The sequence below is a fragment of the Schistocerca nitens genome, chromosome 4 (assembly GCF_023898315.1).
Source record: "Schistocerca nitens isolate TAMUIC-IGC-003100 chromosome 4, iqSchNite1.1, whole genome shotgun sequence".
Classification (NCBI taxonomy): domain Eukaryota; kingdom Metazoa; phylum Arthropoda; class Insecta; order Orthoptera; family Acrididae; genus Schistocerca; species Schistocerca nitens.
The window spans coordinates 548,010,973-548,025,503 of NC_064617.1; the positions used below are offsets into that span (position 1 = coordinate 548,010,973).

The following is a 14,531-nucleotide window of genomic DNA, read 5'->3' on the forward strand; positions in this document are numbered from 1 at the left end:
GCAGCAATTCCACTGGAGGATTAAGTTATCGTGAGGCTAGGAAGAAATGAAGCACGCAAGGAGGCAGGTTACGCCTCAGGGTCACTTGCTGCCACTGATGAGTATTTGTATCCACTCCTATTGTGGATGCGGCATCAGTAAGATCCAGGTCCTCAGGGGATGTTGAAGTCTCCACCTCATCCGCAGGTGCAGAATCGGTAGGGAGTGACGGTGTTGGGGCCAACGGAGGGTCCTTTTTCTTAGCAGACTTCTTTGTTTGCTTGCCCTCTCACTCCTCTTTAGGGGCTTGCTGGGAGAACTTATCCAAAGGAGCTTCAGTCACGAAGGAATACTGTGAAGCTCTTCGTCCACAGCTTTTGGCTCCTTTAGTCACTGGCGAGTGTCCATTGTGGCATTAGTCGAGACCTCGGGAGAGAGGGTCCCAAGGGACCCCTTCCACACGAGAGGAGCCAGAGGAGGCTGTTGCTTGTCCGGCTGGGGGGAGGGGACCTATGCCCCTGATTTGGGGGGGGGGGGGGGCGCTTGCTCCCAAAGTAGGTACTTTGGGAGCAACAGAAGGAGATTTTCCCCCTACCACCAAAGGGGCAGATGTATTCTGGAGGCCCGGAGGGCTCACTGTTCCTGTCACAGATTGTGGTACGGTGGTAATGTACATGCAGCATATGTGGATGTCAACCGAACAGGGTGTAAGCATTCAAATTTACGTTTAGCCTCTTGGTAAGTCACCTGGTCCAAGGTCTCGTACACCATGATTTTCCACTCCTTTTGGGGTACTGTGCAGTCTGGCAAGCAGGGGGAGTGCTGCTCTCTGCAGCTGATACAAGTGGGAGCAGGCACACAGGGAGTATCTGGCTGCAGTGGACGTCCACAGTCTTTACATGTGGTGTTGTTAATGCAGCGGGAAAACATATGCCCGAATTTCCAGCACTAAAGGCACCACATAGGGGAAGGGACATATGGCTTAACATCACAGCAATAAACCATCACCTTGACCTTTTCAGGCAATAAATCACCCTCAAAGGCCAAGATGAAGGCAGTGGTAGCAACCCTGTTGTCTTTTGGTCCCCTGTAAATGCACCAGGCGAAATGAACACCCCACCGTTCTAGATTGGCACCGAGCTCGTCATCAGACTGCAAGAGGAGGTCACGATGGAAGATAATCCCCTGGACAATGTTGAGGCTCTAATGTCGAGTGACGGAAACAGGAATATCACCCAGCTGGTCACAAGTGCAAAATGCCCAGGATTGGGCTGGGGATGCTGTCTGAATCAAGACTGCACCACTTCACATCTTGGACAACGCTGTCACTTCCCCAAACTTATCCTCAAGATGTTCAACAAAAAACTGAGGTTTCATAGGTAGAAAGGAGCCCCTTTCATTCTGCTACAGACCAAATACCGTGGCAAATATGGCACTCTTCGTTCTGTAGCCTTACATTCCTCCCATGGTGCAGCGAGAGAGGGAAATGATTTAGGGTCATATCTGTCAGCATTGTACTCAATCTTACCCTTCTTAGAGACTGATGGTGCTGTATGGTCACCAGCAAGAGATGATGTCTGATTCATTGCGGGTCATCCGCCCTGATGCCATCCACTCCGATCAGGGGCTCTTCCCGTGGGCGCCACCCAGCCACAGCAAAGACCACCTGGCATGATGGCCGTTGCCAGGAGTCCTGATGCCCCAGGAAGACAGACATCTAATCCTTGGCATACATGGGGAGTTCACAGCTCAGCATCAGCAGTGTGATCCCTGTGTTGTCAGGGGGCTAGCACCAAATGGGTACATGATGGCCCCACCACAACTGACTGGCTACCATGCTGGATATTGGGTGCAGAGAAATCCAATAGTCATGGGGTGAAACAGGACAGGAGACAATGGAAGAAAATGACATACCGCGGAAAGTGTCCTTGCCCAAATAGTTGAATTGCAGGAGGAGATGCAAAGCCATAACAAGAGGTTCAGGAGATCAAATCTAAGGGCACTATGGATAACTCATGCACCACGTAAGGGGTCCTTCCCCACATGGCCTGCTCTTCTGTAGAATTTGGAAAGTGGCAGGTCAAACCATCAAATGGGACCTGAACTTATAGGGCCAAAAAGTGTGGGACTACTTTTAGTCACCTCTTACGACAGGCACGGATATCTCGGGCCTATTATAACCCCGGACCCGCAGGGGGCTACTTGAAACTGAATAAGTATTATTATTGATATTATTATTATTATTATTATTATTATTATTATTATTATTATTATTATTAAAGGAAAGAGAGTTATAAAATAACATTGTAAGTGATAGATGCTAATTTTTACATATATGAGAACTTAAGAAAATTTGTTTACCTGCATGACAGACTGAGCTCCACTTCAGCTGTCGGAGAAGATGCAGATCCTGGCACAAACTTTGCCATGTTGTTGAGCTTAGCACACTTATCTGAGAATCAAGACATATCTGAAATAACAATTATTGTGTACATTAATTCCTCAATTAGCATGTTATGGAATTAACATTGAAATTAACAAACAGAACTAAACATAATATTTCTACACCTCTTTACAATTGTGTACATGACTGGCTCTCACTCATAGCCAGAATACTTGCATTGTGGGTTGTGTATTACCAATCATGTTACTCATGAACACCTCATAGACCAACTTCACAAACAGCCTTGGTACTGTGGATATGTCATACTATTTCCTTTTTCTATGTCATACTATTTCCTTTTTCTCACAGTCCATCAATATTGCAAATGAGCATTTTTGGAACTTGAAAGAGGAAGAAGAAAACTAGCAAGTTGAAACTCTCACACTTCCCATGGCATATGCAGGGTAGTACTATTGGTAGTCCATTGCCTGTTAGAGCTTCAGGTTCAAGTCCTGGTACAGCACAAAATATCAGCATACCACAAAAAATTTAATTACCATTTACTCCACTTACAATAGAACATTGCTTTTTGCCAGACAATACTTGTGCTCTTGCTTGATGCAGACGTTTCTTTCATTCCAAATATACCTCAGCCTTTAAGTAGATAGCCTATTTTGCAACATATTAAATAATGTGCACTGGTTACATCCAAAAATTAAGTACATTTACAGGAAGAAGTATTACACATGTCTATCCTTGGTATCTTTGGGAAAAGCTACAGTCAGGGACAGGATGCTTCTGGGGGAGAGGAACCTGCATCTGGGGGGAGGGGGGGGGTAGAGGTATCTGGGTTTGGGGAGGAGGAGGGCATAGGTGCAGGGGGTTGTAATTTAGGTTGAGGTGGGGAAGCTAGGTTCAGCAATGGCAAAAGGACACTAGGGTTGGGGTGTGGGGGAGGGGGAGGGGGGAGGGGGGGGAGGGGGGGCAGTGCAAACAGATGTGTGTGTGTGTAGGGGGGGGGAGGAGCTGGGTTCAGGGGTTGACAGGAGACCTGGATCAGAGGGGGAGGGGGGGCAGGGGCAAGTGGGTCTGGTGGGTGGTGGAACCTGGTCAAGGACAGGGGAGTCAGCTAACTGGGTCTGAGGGGGGGGAGTGAAAATGATCTTCTCTTCAGTATTGCTTTGTTTCGCATATCATTAGTTGTTTTCCCTTTAATAGTCCTGTGTGGCATACTGGAAATCATGACATGCTCTACATGCCCATTATTTAAGCAATGACAGATGTGATGATGTGGCTTAAACTGTTTTAACACTAATCTGAGAAGATTGTCTGTGACTGAAACCAGTCGATATTTGGGTTTTAAATTAAAACAACAGCTGATGGCCAAACATGCATTTTATATATTACTTGACGGTTTTTAATAGTCACCTTCCAACAACATTTAGAAGGAAAATGAATCTGAGGGGGGGGTTATAACTGGGTCCAAGGGTGGGAGGGTAACCAGATCCCAGGCGAGGGGGAATGGGGTCCAAAGTGCGAGGGCGAGTGGGGGGGGGGGGGAGCGGGGACTGATCCGAGGGTGGAGTGGGGGGGGGCGGTGAGTCTAAAGGTGCAAGAGGAGAGCCAGGACGGAATGGCAGGCTGGGTCCGAGGGGGCGAAGCTGGGTCCGAGGGGGGGAAAGCTGGGTCCGAAGGAGGGAAAGCTCGGTCCGAGGGGGGGGGGGGAAAGCTGGGGCCGAGGGGGGGGGGAAAGCAGGGTCCGAGGGGGGGGGGGAAGCAGGGTCCGAGGGGGAGGGGTTAAGCTGGGTCCGAGGGGGGGGGTTAAGCTGGGTCCGAGGGGGGGGGGAAGCTAGGCCCGAGGGGGGGGGGGAAGCAGGGCACGAGGGGCGGGGGGGAAGCTGGGTCCGAGGGGGGGGAAGCTGGGTCCGATGGGGGGGGAAGCTGGGTCCGATGGGGGGGAAAGCTGGGTCCGAGGGGGGGGAAAACTGGGTCCGAGGGGGGGGAAAGCTGGGTCCGAGGGGGGGGGGGAAAGCTGGGGTCCGAGGGGTGGAAAGCTGGGTCCGAGGGGGGGGGAAAAGCTGGGTCCGAGGGGGGGGGGGAAAGCTGGGTCCGAGGGGGGGGGAAGCTGGGTCCGAGGGGGGGGAAACTGGGTCCGAGGGGGGGGAAGCTGGGTCCGGGGGGGGGGGAAAGATGGGTCAGAGGGGGGGGAAAGCTGTGTCCGAGGGGGCGGAATGCTGGGTCCGAGGGGGGGGGGGAAGCTGGGTCCGAGGGGGGGAAAGCTGGGTCCGAGGGGGGGGGAAAGCTGGGTCCGAGGGGGGGGGAAAGCTGGGTCCGAGGGGGGGGAAAGCTGGGTCCGAGGGGGGGGGAAGCTGGGTCCGAGGGGGGGGAAAGCTGGGTCCGAGGGGGGGGGGAAAGATGGGTCCGAGGGGGTGAAAGCTGGGTCCGAGGGGGGGGAAAGCTGGGTCCGAGGGGGGGAAAGCTGGGTCCGAGGGGGGGAAGCTGGTCCGAGGGGGGGAAAGCTGGGTCCGAGGGGGGGGGAAAGCTGGGTCCGAGGGGGGGGGGGGAAGCTGTGTCCGAGGGGGGGGGGGGGAAAGCTGGGTCCGAGGGGGGGGAAAGCTGGGTCCGAGGGGGGGAAAGCTGGGTCCGAGGGGGGGGGAAAGCTGGGTCCGAGGGGGGGGGGGAAAGCTGGGGTCCGAGGGGGGGGGGGAATATTGGGTCCGGGGCGGGGAAGCTGGGTCCGACGGGGGGGGGGGGGGAAAGCTGGGTCCGAGGGGGGGGGGAAAGCTGGGTCCGAGGGGGGAAAGCTGGGTCCGAGGGGGGGGGGGAAAGCTGGGTCCGAGGGGGGGGGGAGAGCTGGGTCCGAGGGGGGGGGGGGGAAAGCTGGGTCCGAGGGGGGGGGGGAAAGCTGGGTCCGATGGGGGGAGAAGCTGGGTCCGATGGGGGGGGGGAGCTGGGTCCGAGGGGGGGGGGAAATCTGAGTCATAGGGGGGGGGGGGGGAACTGGGTCAGAGGGGGCGGAAAGCTGGGTCTGAGGGGGGGGAAAGCTGGGTCCGAGGGGGGGGGAAGCTGGGTCCGAGGGGGGGGGAAAGCTGGGTCCGAGGGGGGGAAAGCTGGGTCCGAGGGGTGGGAAAGCTGGGTCTGAGGGGGGGGAAAGCTGGGTCCGAGGGGGGGGAAGCTGGGTCCGAGGGGGGGGGGGAAAGCTGGGTCCGAGGGGGGGAAAGCTGGGTCCGAGGGGGGGGGAAAGCTGGGTCCGAGGGGGGGAAAGCTGGGTCCGAGGGGTGGGAAAGCTGGGTCCGAGTGGTGGGAAAGCTGGGTCCGAGGGGGGGGGGGGTAAGCTGGGTCCGAGGGGGGGGTAAAGCTGGGTCCGAGGGGGGGGAAGCTTGGTCCGAGGGGGGGGGGGAAAGCTGGGTCCGTGGGGGGGGGAAGCTGGCCCGAGGGGGGGGGGGGAAGCTGGGTCCGAGGCGGGGGGGGGGGAAGCTGGGTCCGAGGGGGGGGGAAAGCTGTGTCCGAGGGGGGGGGGAAAAGCTGGGTCCGAGGGGGGGGGGAAGCTGGGTCCGAGGGGGGGGAAAGCTGGGTCCGAGGGGGGGGAAAGCTGGGTCCGAGGGGGGGGAGCTGGGTCCGAGGGGGGGGAAAGCTGGGTCCGAGGGGGGGGGAAAGCTGGATCCGAGGGGGCGGAAAGCTGGGTCCGAGGGGGGGGAAAGCTGGGTCCGAGGGGGGGGGAAAGCTGGGTCCGAGGGGGGGGAAAGCTGGGTCCGAGGGGGGGGAAAGCTGGGTCCGAGGGGGGGAAAGCTGGGTCCGAGGGGGGGGAAAGCTGGGTCCGAGGGGGGGGGAAAGCTGGGTCCGAGGGGGGGGAAAGCTGGGTCCGAGGGGGGGGAATGCTGGGTCCGAGGGGGGGGAAAGCTGGGTCCGAGGGGGGGGGGGAAAGCTGGGTCCGAGGGGGGGGAAGCTGGGTCCGAGGGGGGGGGGGGAAAGCTGGGTCCGAAGGGGGGGGGAAAGCTGGGTCCGAGGGGGGAAAGCTGGGTCTGAGGGGGGAAAGCTGGGTCTGAGGGGGGAAAGCTGGGTCCGAGGGGGGGGGAAGTTGGGTCCGAGGGGGTGGGGAAAGCTGGGTCCGAGGGGGGGGGGAAAGCTGGGTCCGAGGGGGGGGGAAAGCTGGGTCCGAGGGGGCAAGCTGGGTCCGAGGGGGGAAAGTTGGGTCCGAGGGGGGAAAGCTGGGTCCGAGGGGGGAAAGCTGGGTCCGAGGGGGGAAAGCTGGGTCCGAGGGGGGAAAGCTGGGTCCGAGGGGGGAAAGCTGGGTCCGAGGGGGGAAAGCTGGGTCCGAGGGGGGAAAGCTGGGTCCGAGGGGGGAAAGCTGGGTCCGAGGGGGGAAAGCTGGGTCCGAGGGGGGAAAGCTGGGTCCGAGGGGGGAAAGCTGGGTCCGAGGGGGGAAAGCTGGGTCCGAGGGGGGAAAGCTGGGTCCGAGGGGGGAAAGCTGGGTCCGAGGGGGGAAAGCTGGGTCCGTGGGGGGAAAGCTGGGTCCGTGGGGGGAAAGCTGGGTCCGTGGGGGGAAAGCTGGGTCCGTGGGGGGAAAGCTGGGTCCGTGGGGAAAGCTGGGTCCGTGGGGAAAGCTGGGTCCGTGGGGAAAGCTGTGGTTGAGGATGTTGCGGCAACAATGTCTGTCCTGACTTTCCGACCCACTGAAAGGTGGGTAGGGAAATTCCCTATGAAATTCTCATGCTGGAATATAAATATTATAAATATAAATATCAGTAATATAAATATTTTTACTACGAACTCGGTTTATATCGTTGACCTTATGCTGCTGACCAGACACTTTCTTCATGACTGACCATATGGTTTTAACTTTATCCTGTGAATTAGCTATTCTATTTCCATACCACATACTCTTTGCCTTCTTAATATCATTTTCAAGCACCTTACAATGCTGTTTGAAATGGGCTACTGTAGCTCGATTGTGACTACTTCTAACATTGTAATATAATTCTCACTTTGTTCTACACAATATTCTTATCCCTCTAGTCAGCTACCCAGGCTGTCTTTTACTGCTAGTACCCTGTTTAGAATGTTCTAATGGAAAGCAACTTTCAAAGAGCATCAGAAATGTGTTAAGGAAAACATTGTATTTGTCATCTATGTTATTGGCACTACAAACATCCTGCCACTCTCATTCCTTAATAAGGTTTAAAAAACTCTCTATTGCCGTTGGATTAGCTTTCTACATAGTTTGCAATTATATATAACAGTTGTTTGAGTAGAAAAAGCCTTTTAGTGTTAAAATTTGTGCATCATGGTCTGAAAGGTCATTCATCCTTTTACTAATAGAATGCCCATCTAATAATGAAGAATGAATAAAAATATTGTCTGTGGCTGTGCTACTGCTACTGTTCCCAAGCATCCTGGTTGGAATAAAACACAGTCTGCATCACATCATATGAATTTAGGAGATCTTCCAACACCCTTTTTCTTTAATGAGATTTTCACTCTGCAGCGGAGTGTGTGCTGATATGAAACTTCCTGGCAAATTAAAACTGTGTGCCGGACTGAGACTCGAACTCGGGACCTTTGCCTTTCGCGGGCAAGTGCTCTACCAACTGAGCTACCCAAGCACAACTCACGACCTGCCCTCACAGCTTCAGTTCTGCCAGTACCTCATCTCCTATCTTTCAAACTTCACAGAAGCTCTTCTGCATACCTTGCAGAACTAGCACTCCTGGAAGAAAGGATATTGTGGAGACATGGCTTAGCCACAGCCTGGGGGATGTTTCCAGAATGAGATTTTCACTCTGCAGCAGAATGTGCGCTGATACAAAACTTCCTGGCAAATTAAAACTGTGTGCCAGACCGAGACTCGAACTCGGGACCTTTGCCTTTCACGGGCAAATGTTCTACCAACTGAGCTACCCAAGCACGACTCACGACCCACCCTCACAGCTGCAATTCTGCCAGTACCTCGTCTCCTACCTTTCAGACTTCACGGAAGTTCTTCTGCATACCTGTTGGTGCCTTTTATGTCAGCGTGACCTTCACATTCACTTTAGTGCACTCCTGCCAGACTACTATTGACATACCAGGGGCTCTTTTTCATTGGTATCTGAAGATATACAAAAGAAACAGCTATCAGTACAAAGCAGGAGAGTGTTACTGCAACAACATGCAGTCTGCTTTCTGTGTGCTCAATGTCTGAAATGCAATGAACACTTGCATGAACAAATCTTGGATATTTTGAGCAGAGCTGAAAACATATCAAAACTAAGTTAACATGTTTAATACAGAAAACATGCTGTTTCTGATGAATGACCTGCTTCGAGGGTGGCTTTTCAGATATATAAAGAGTTTAAAATTACATAAATATAGAGGAAAAATTTTATGGTGCAAAATTTGCCTCCTACTATTTCAAGAACCCTCACTTCCTAAAACCCATATTTTGCACATCCCACAAAGAAACTAATAGAGAATAAACTCTAAAAAGCTGAGCTTTATACGAAATTTACTTCTCGAAATAATTCTACTTGAAATTAGAACAATTTTCTTTAGGAAGAAATTCCTTGAGGACTATACCAAATCTCTTGAAGTCTGTATTCCTGATACTGTCTGATCTATTGAACTAGAGTGTCAATTCTCAGAAATGTAGGATTAACTATTCAATGAAAGACATCATCTAAAAAATGACGAAAACCTTTGAGCCCTCAATGAAAAATTTTGAAATCCTTAATGTAAGGGGGCTTTGGCCATTTACTCCAAATTGAAAACTAAGACTGTGAAATTAGCTATAAGATGAAAACACAGTTTCAGACAAATAATATGGGCCTGAACTATGGACTTGTTTAAAATGCCAAAATATGTGAGTCAGTTTGCTACAGCCCAAGTAAAATCGGTGCAGAGCATGATTACCGCAAGCAGCAATGCTAAATACTGTTATGGTAAGAGCATGTGTCACAGTTTCCATGCCTATTGATCACATTTTCTCCCAGATAATGACAAAATGGGAGCATCAACTGTCGTCCATACTATTGCAACAATCCACAACAGGCAGGGCACAAAATAAGTACTGAGCTAAACTTACTTCGTGACGCCACTGCCAGCACCAGCAAAAAAGTCACTGAGGTGTTATACTTATGTGCCCATTCAGCTACCAAGACAGGCATTGTTGGTATGAGGCATTTTACTGGATCATCTATCCTGTACAGTATCCACAGGGCAGTTTTCATTCATTCATTAATCACACTAATACATCACGGTCCAGACTTCCCTCCTGCACTACAGTCCAGTCTACAATGCAGGTGATTGGTTGGCAGGTTTAAGGAGTTAAACAGTGTGGTAATCAGTCCCTCATACAGTGGACAGTTCATCTAGAGTTAGCAACACTGTGCAAAAATTTGACTGAATTGTAATAATATTGTAGGGGTCACCCCTTGGACCAGAATTTTAAGTGGGCATGGGGGCTGAACAGATGAGATGATACCAAGTGGGCAGATGAGGTGGTACTACTATAGGTGCAGGAGGCCAAGCTTGAGAGCCAGTGTGGGTGGCTGTCAAATGCTCTAAGGCGTCAGTGAAATAGCTTTGTCTGGAAACATATTTATTACTTGCAGTTTTTCAGTGTGGCTTTCCCAGTGCAGAGGAAGGTGTGCTGATTTGTTTACTTGAGTGTGATAAGGGCAGTGGACACAGCAATTTGATGGCTGCAACTGCAACATATGTCAGGACCCAGAGGAGAAGCAGGAGCCTGTAGGCACAAGCCTACCGTGGTTTGCCAATAACTCATGTGGCTCACCCCAGTGCTCTCAAAAACGGACGTATGCTTAAGCATATGCCAACAGCATAACATGGATGGTGGCTGTCATGAATGCAGAAGTCCAGTATACAGCCAAGGAGGCGATACTACCTACAGAGAGGGAGGCGATACCAGACGTAGGCGGTAGTATACAATCACTTGCTACAGCTCTTCACCAGAATGCCCACGCCTATCTAAATTTTTTAAAAGCCAGGGAAGTGATCCAAAAGCAGTAGCAGCTTACAGCTGGCTGTGGTCTTGGATGCAAAGTCTCCTCTCGGCAGCAGGCAGCAGATAGCAATTTGCCAAACAAGTTATCCTGGAATTAGCAAGACTGTCATTCTGTTGGAATCTGAGATGCAGATGGGATGAACAGACACTGAGACTTGAGTCTTCTGGAATGGTAATATTTAAGTTGGACCTCAAAGCCTGGTGATGCAGATATTTGCTCTCATTATGGCCCTGTCTTCATTGTGGTAACTCAATTATTGTCAGTTCCCCTTGCCTTCACACTTTTTGTCAGACTGGGATGCCATAGAGCAGCTGAGCTCAGAGTTTACATGTTATTGCTCCACATTACAAGGTCTCGGACCAGGTGGTCTGGTAGTAAAGCACTTGACTGGAAACCAGGAGGTTGCAGGATCAAATCCTCGTTGGACCATGGTTTTTCAGCCTGTGCTTTAATCTAGTCTTCACCTTTCAATAACGTGAGGATTTGCCATGACATGTTGTTTGGATTCCACATTAAACTGTAGGTTTCCTTTCCCCGGCTGGATAACTGGAGCAGGTTAGGGGCAAGCAAGTCACTGAAGTGGTGTCCACTTGAAGGACTTGCACAATGCCAGTAAGTCACATGAAATTATTATTATTATTATTATTATTATTGCATGGCACAGAATGACACACTGGGTGTTGATGTACTACACGTTTACACTCACTGATTATGGTTCAGCTTGGTGTTGAAATGTTTTATGAGCAGCACCCTGCCTTCTGCATCACTGGTGCTCTTTGAGTGCCCCAGATATCCACTGAGACACACAGTATGAGAAAGATCCAATTCTCTAAAATCTGCACCAAGTAATAACTTTAAAATTTATGTGCACCTGGGAGCTGCAACTGCTGCACAACAATCCTCCTTTCTTCAAGAAGTTTGTCCCAAATTTTACTTTCGTGTCACCCTAGATCATCATTTTACATAGATTACATTTACACTGGTTTACACTGTGCAGTCCTCGTTAATATCTTATGGGAACGAGTTACATTACTTGTTCCCACTTAAATCTCAGATTTTTTCTCTAATACAGTCGAGATATTTCTTGCTCTACTTGCTATAATTTAATTAAATGCATTGGTACAACTGGTTTGACTTCCCACTTCTTCGTCATGGCATCAAGCCAATCTATGATCTAGTTCAAAGATAGATCTGGAGGATTGGGAACTTCATGCCTCAAGTGTAGGTAGAATTTACAAGTTACTATAAGAAACATGGCTATGCTATTTCCATTTTTGTTCTTATAAGCTATCACAATGTACAACTTTTCTCATTTTATCAGCAAGTTTTTTAGTCCACTGTTTTGGTATATGTTCTAGAACTATGCCTACGAAAAAATCATTTCCCTTGTGTTTACTCAAAGCACACATGCTTAAATCTATGCTTACCCAACAATTATTCACAGTAAAACGTAATACACTGATCAGTCAGAACATTATGACCACCAGCCTACTATCAATATAAAGCCATCTAGGCGAGGAATGACTGCTAGTCAGACACATGCACTGTCCATATGTAGAATGGGGAAGGTGCACTATCTATCTGAGTTTGACCAAGGGCAGATGGCGATGCACTGGAGGCTCGGCACAAGCATTTCAAAAACTGTATGACTTGTCGGGTGTTTGAGGAGTGCTGTAGAGTCTTCAACATGCAGAAAAATCAAGGTGAAACTATATCCACATTTTGTGAAGTTGGATGGCCCCCCATCATTATCGATGTTGGACGTTCATAGGCTGGGCAGACTGGTAAAACAGGACACATGGCAAACTCTGGTGGAACTAACATCTTGCTTTAATGCTGGGCAGAGTACAAGTGTGTAAGTGTGTGTTAGCACACAGTGCACTGAACACTCCTAACAATAGGCCCATGCAGCCAAAGACCCACGCACGTGCCAATGTTAACACCACGACATCGGCAGCTATGACTGAAATGGGCACATGACCATTGGCACTGGACAATGGCACAGTGACAGAGCGTAGCATGATATGATGTATCCTGATTACCTTCCTCATCTTGCCGTCAGGAGGGTGCAAATCTGTCATCTTCCAGTGAACAGCTCCTTTGCACCTGCGCTGTGAGATGGGAACAAGCTGGCGGCAGCTCCATTATGCTCTGGGGAACATTCACATGAGCATCCATGGGTTCAGTGGAGCTTGTGCAAGGTACCATGATGACCAAGGATTATCGTACACTGGTTGCAGACCACATACAACCCCTCATGATGATCATGTTTCCCGACGTTAGTGGGATTTTCCAACAAGATAATGTGCCACGTCACAAGGCCAGGAGTTGGATGGAATGGTTAGAGGGACATGGTGGTGAGTTCCAATTGATGTGCTGCACACCCCCCAACTTGCCAGAAGATCTGAACCTGATCGAGCACATCTGGGATGTGATTGAATGTAGCGTCAAGAGCTCATCCTCCCCCCTCCCCCTGGGATTTACAGCAATTAAGTGACATGTGTATGCAGATGGGGCCAGTTCCCTCCAGCAACCTACCAAGGCCTCATTGCTTCCATGCCAAAACACATAGCTGCTGTTATCCGTGCCACATGTGGACATACCAGCTATTAGGTAGGTGGACATAATGTTCTTACTGATTAGTGTATACTGTTCAGTAGCTCTAATGCCCTCTTTTTTCTGCACAGTTACATTAAACATCGACTACTCCAAGGAATCGCATGCCTGCTTATACTTTTCCTTTTGAAGACCAATTTCTTTGTGCTTTTTGGCACTTCATCATGTGTATTGACTCTGTGATGCCGCACACAGTTTACACAGTTTAGGTGGTTCTACTTTCATGACGACTGATCCTTGGTATGAAGCAATGAGTTTGCTTGTCTCCTTCAGCTGAAATGATGTCTCCCCTGTTTGAGTGGGCTTCCAAGAACAATTACACAATGTTTTTTTTCTTATTTTTAGTTCCTATAACATTGTAAGCATCATCAAAATGACCCTTATCCTCTGGCACACATTCCTAAAAGGATTCTGTCTTGTTGGCTCAATCTTTAGCATTAAAAACATTTTTCGTCCTCCTTCTCTTCCTCCCTATACCCTTTGGAATGGCAACCAATCTACATCATTCCAAAATAAATGTGTGTGTACTACTTCATTATCCACAACATTCACAACACAACTATCATCAATAACTTCCAATGATTTCTACATAGTATCTACTTTCAAATTACCGTCTGCATTTCCACTCCCAATGACGCATAAATCAGAGGCATTTGTACTTTCCTGTACATCTGATCCAGGTTCTACACTCTCAAAATAACGACCGTTTTCACCCAATGGCATAGACAACACTACTGCACCTAAACCAGTGTCACCCATGTTGCTTCTCAAACACTCATTTACTTCTATACAGCCCATACTTATTTTGTTCGGCACTTCAGAAACTATATTTTCGCAAGATATTGGAACTGAGAAAATTTGCACGTGAAGTAAACTTACAGGAACTACCACTATCTTTGATTCCTGAGATTTGCTCACCTCGTCTAGTCTCAGAAAAGCACTTTTCAACCATTATTCCTGCCTTCTCACAATGACATCTAGTACTATTTCTGGATTAGACATTTCATGTTTTTGAGTGCTGCTCATAAGCTGAAGATTTGCTCTAACAGAGCATTAATAGAAACACCCATACAAGCAGTGCATGTTTCTAATGGCATCTAGCATACTCTATTGCTGCCCAAATAATAAATAAATATACAGTACAAAAGGGAATGACACCAGGTTCACTCTACAGAATACACTATACACAGTGCATTACTCTAGTTCTTATATCACATCATAGCCCATCTACATTCACTACTATCTCGTGTCAAATGACCCCAACATTCACAAGTGAAAACTGGGGCTGGCACAGTCTTCGTGCATGACAATTAATGCTCAGAAAGATACAAAATTTACACCCAACAGATGTTAAACATAACTCAGGACAGTTACCCTTAAAAGCAGGATGTTCACATGGTTGTACAAGAGTTACCTCCAGATTAAAATGAACATCCCTATGATCCACAACAGCCAACGAATTACACAATGAAAACAGCCAGTTACAAGGTAAGCTAAATGCTTCTCAGTCTCTGCTCACATTGTGCAAAGTGTTGACTGCACGATGAGTT

The 14,531-nt window shown here is 49.5% G+C and overlaps 1 protein-coding gene across 4 annotated transcripts in view; it reads right to left on the minus strand.

The window, feature by feature from the left end:
• Positions 1-14,531, minus strand: part of LOC126253005 (copine-8-like) — a 263,721-nt gene that overhangs the window by 218,568 nt on the left and 30,622 nt on the right. For all 4 annotated transcript variants that reach the window (XM_049954056.1, XM_049954053.1, XM_049954054.1 and 1 more), the window contains exon 2: positions 2,341-2,449. In XM_049954056.1, the coding sequence (XP_049810013.1) occupies positions 2,341-2,408 (68 nt within the window). In that variant the 5' untranslated portion in view covers positions 2,409-2,449. The remainder of the gene's footprint in view (positions 1-2,340; positions 2,450-14,531) is intronic.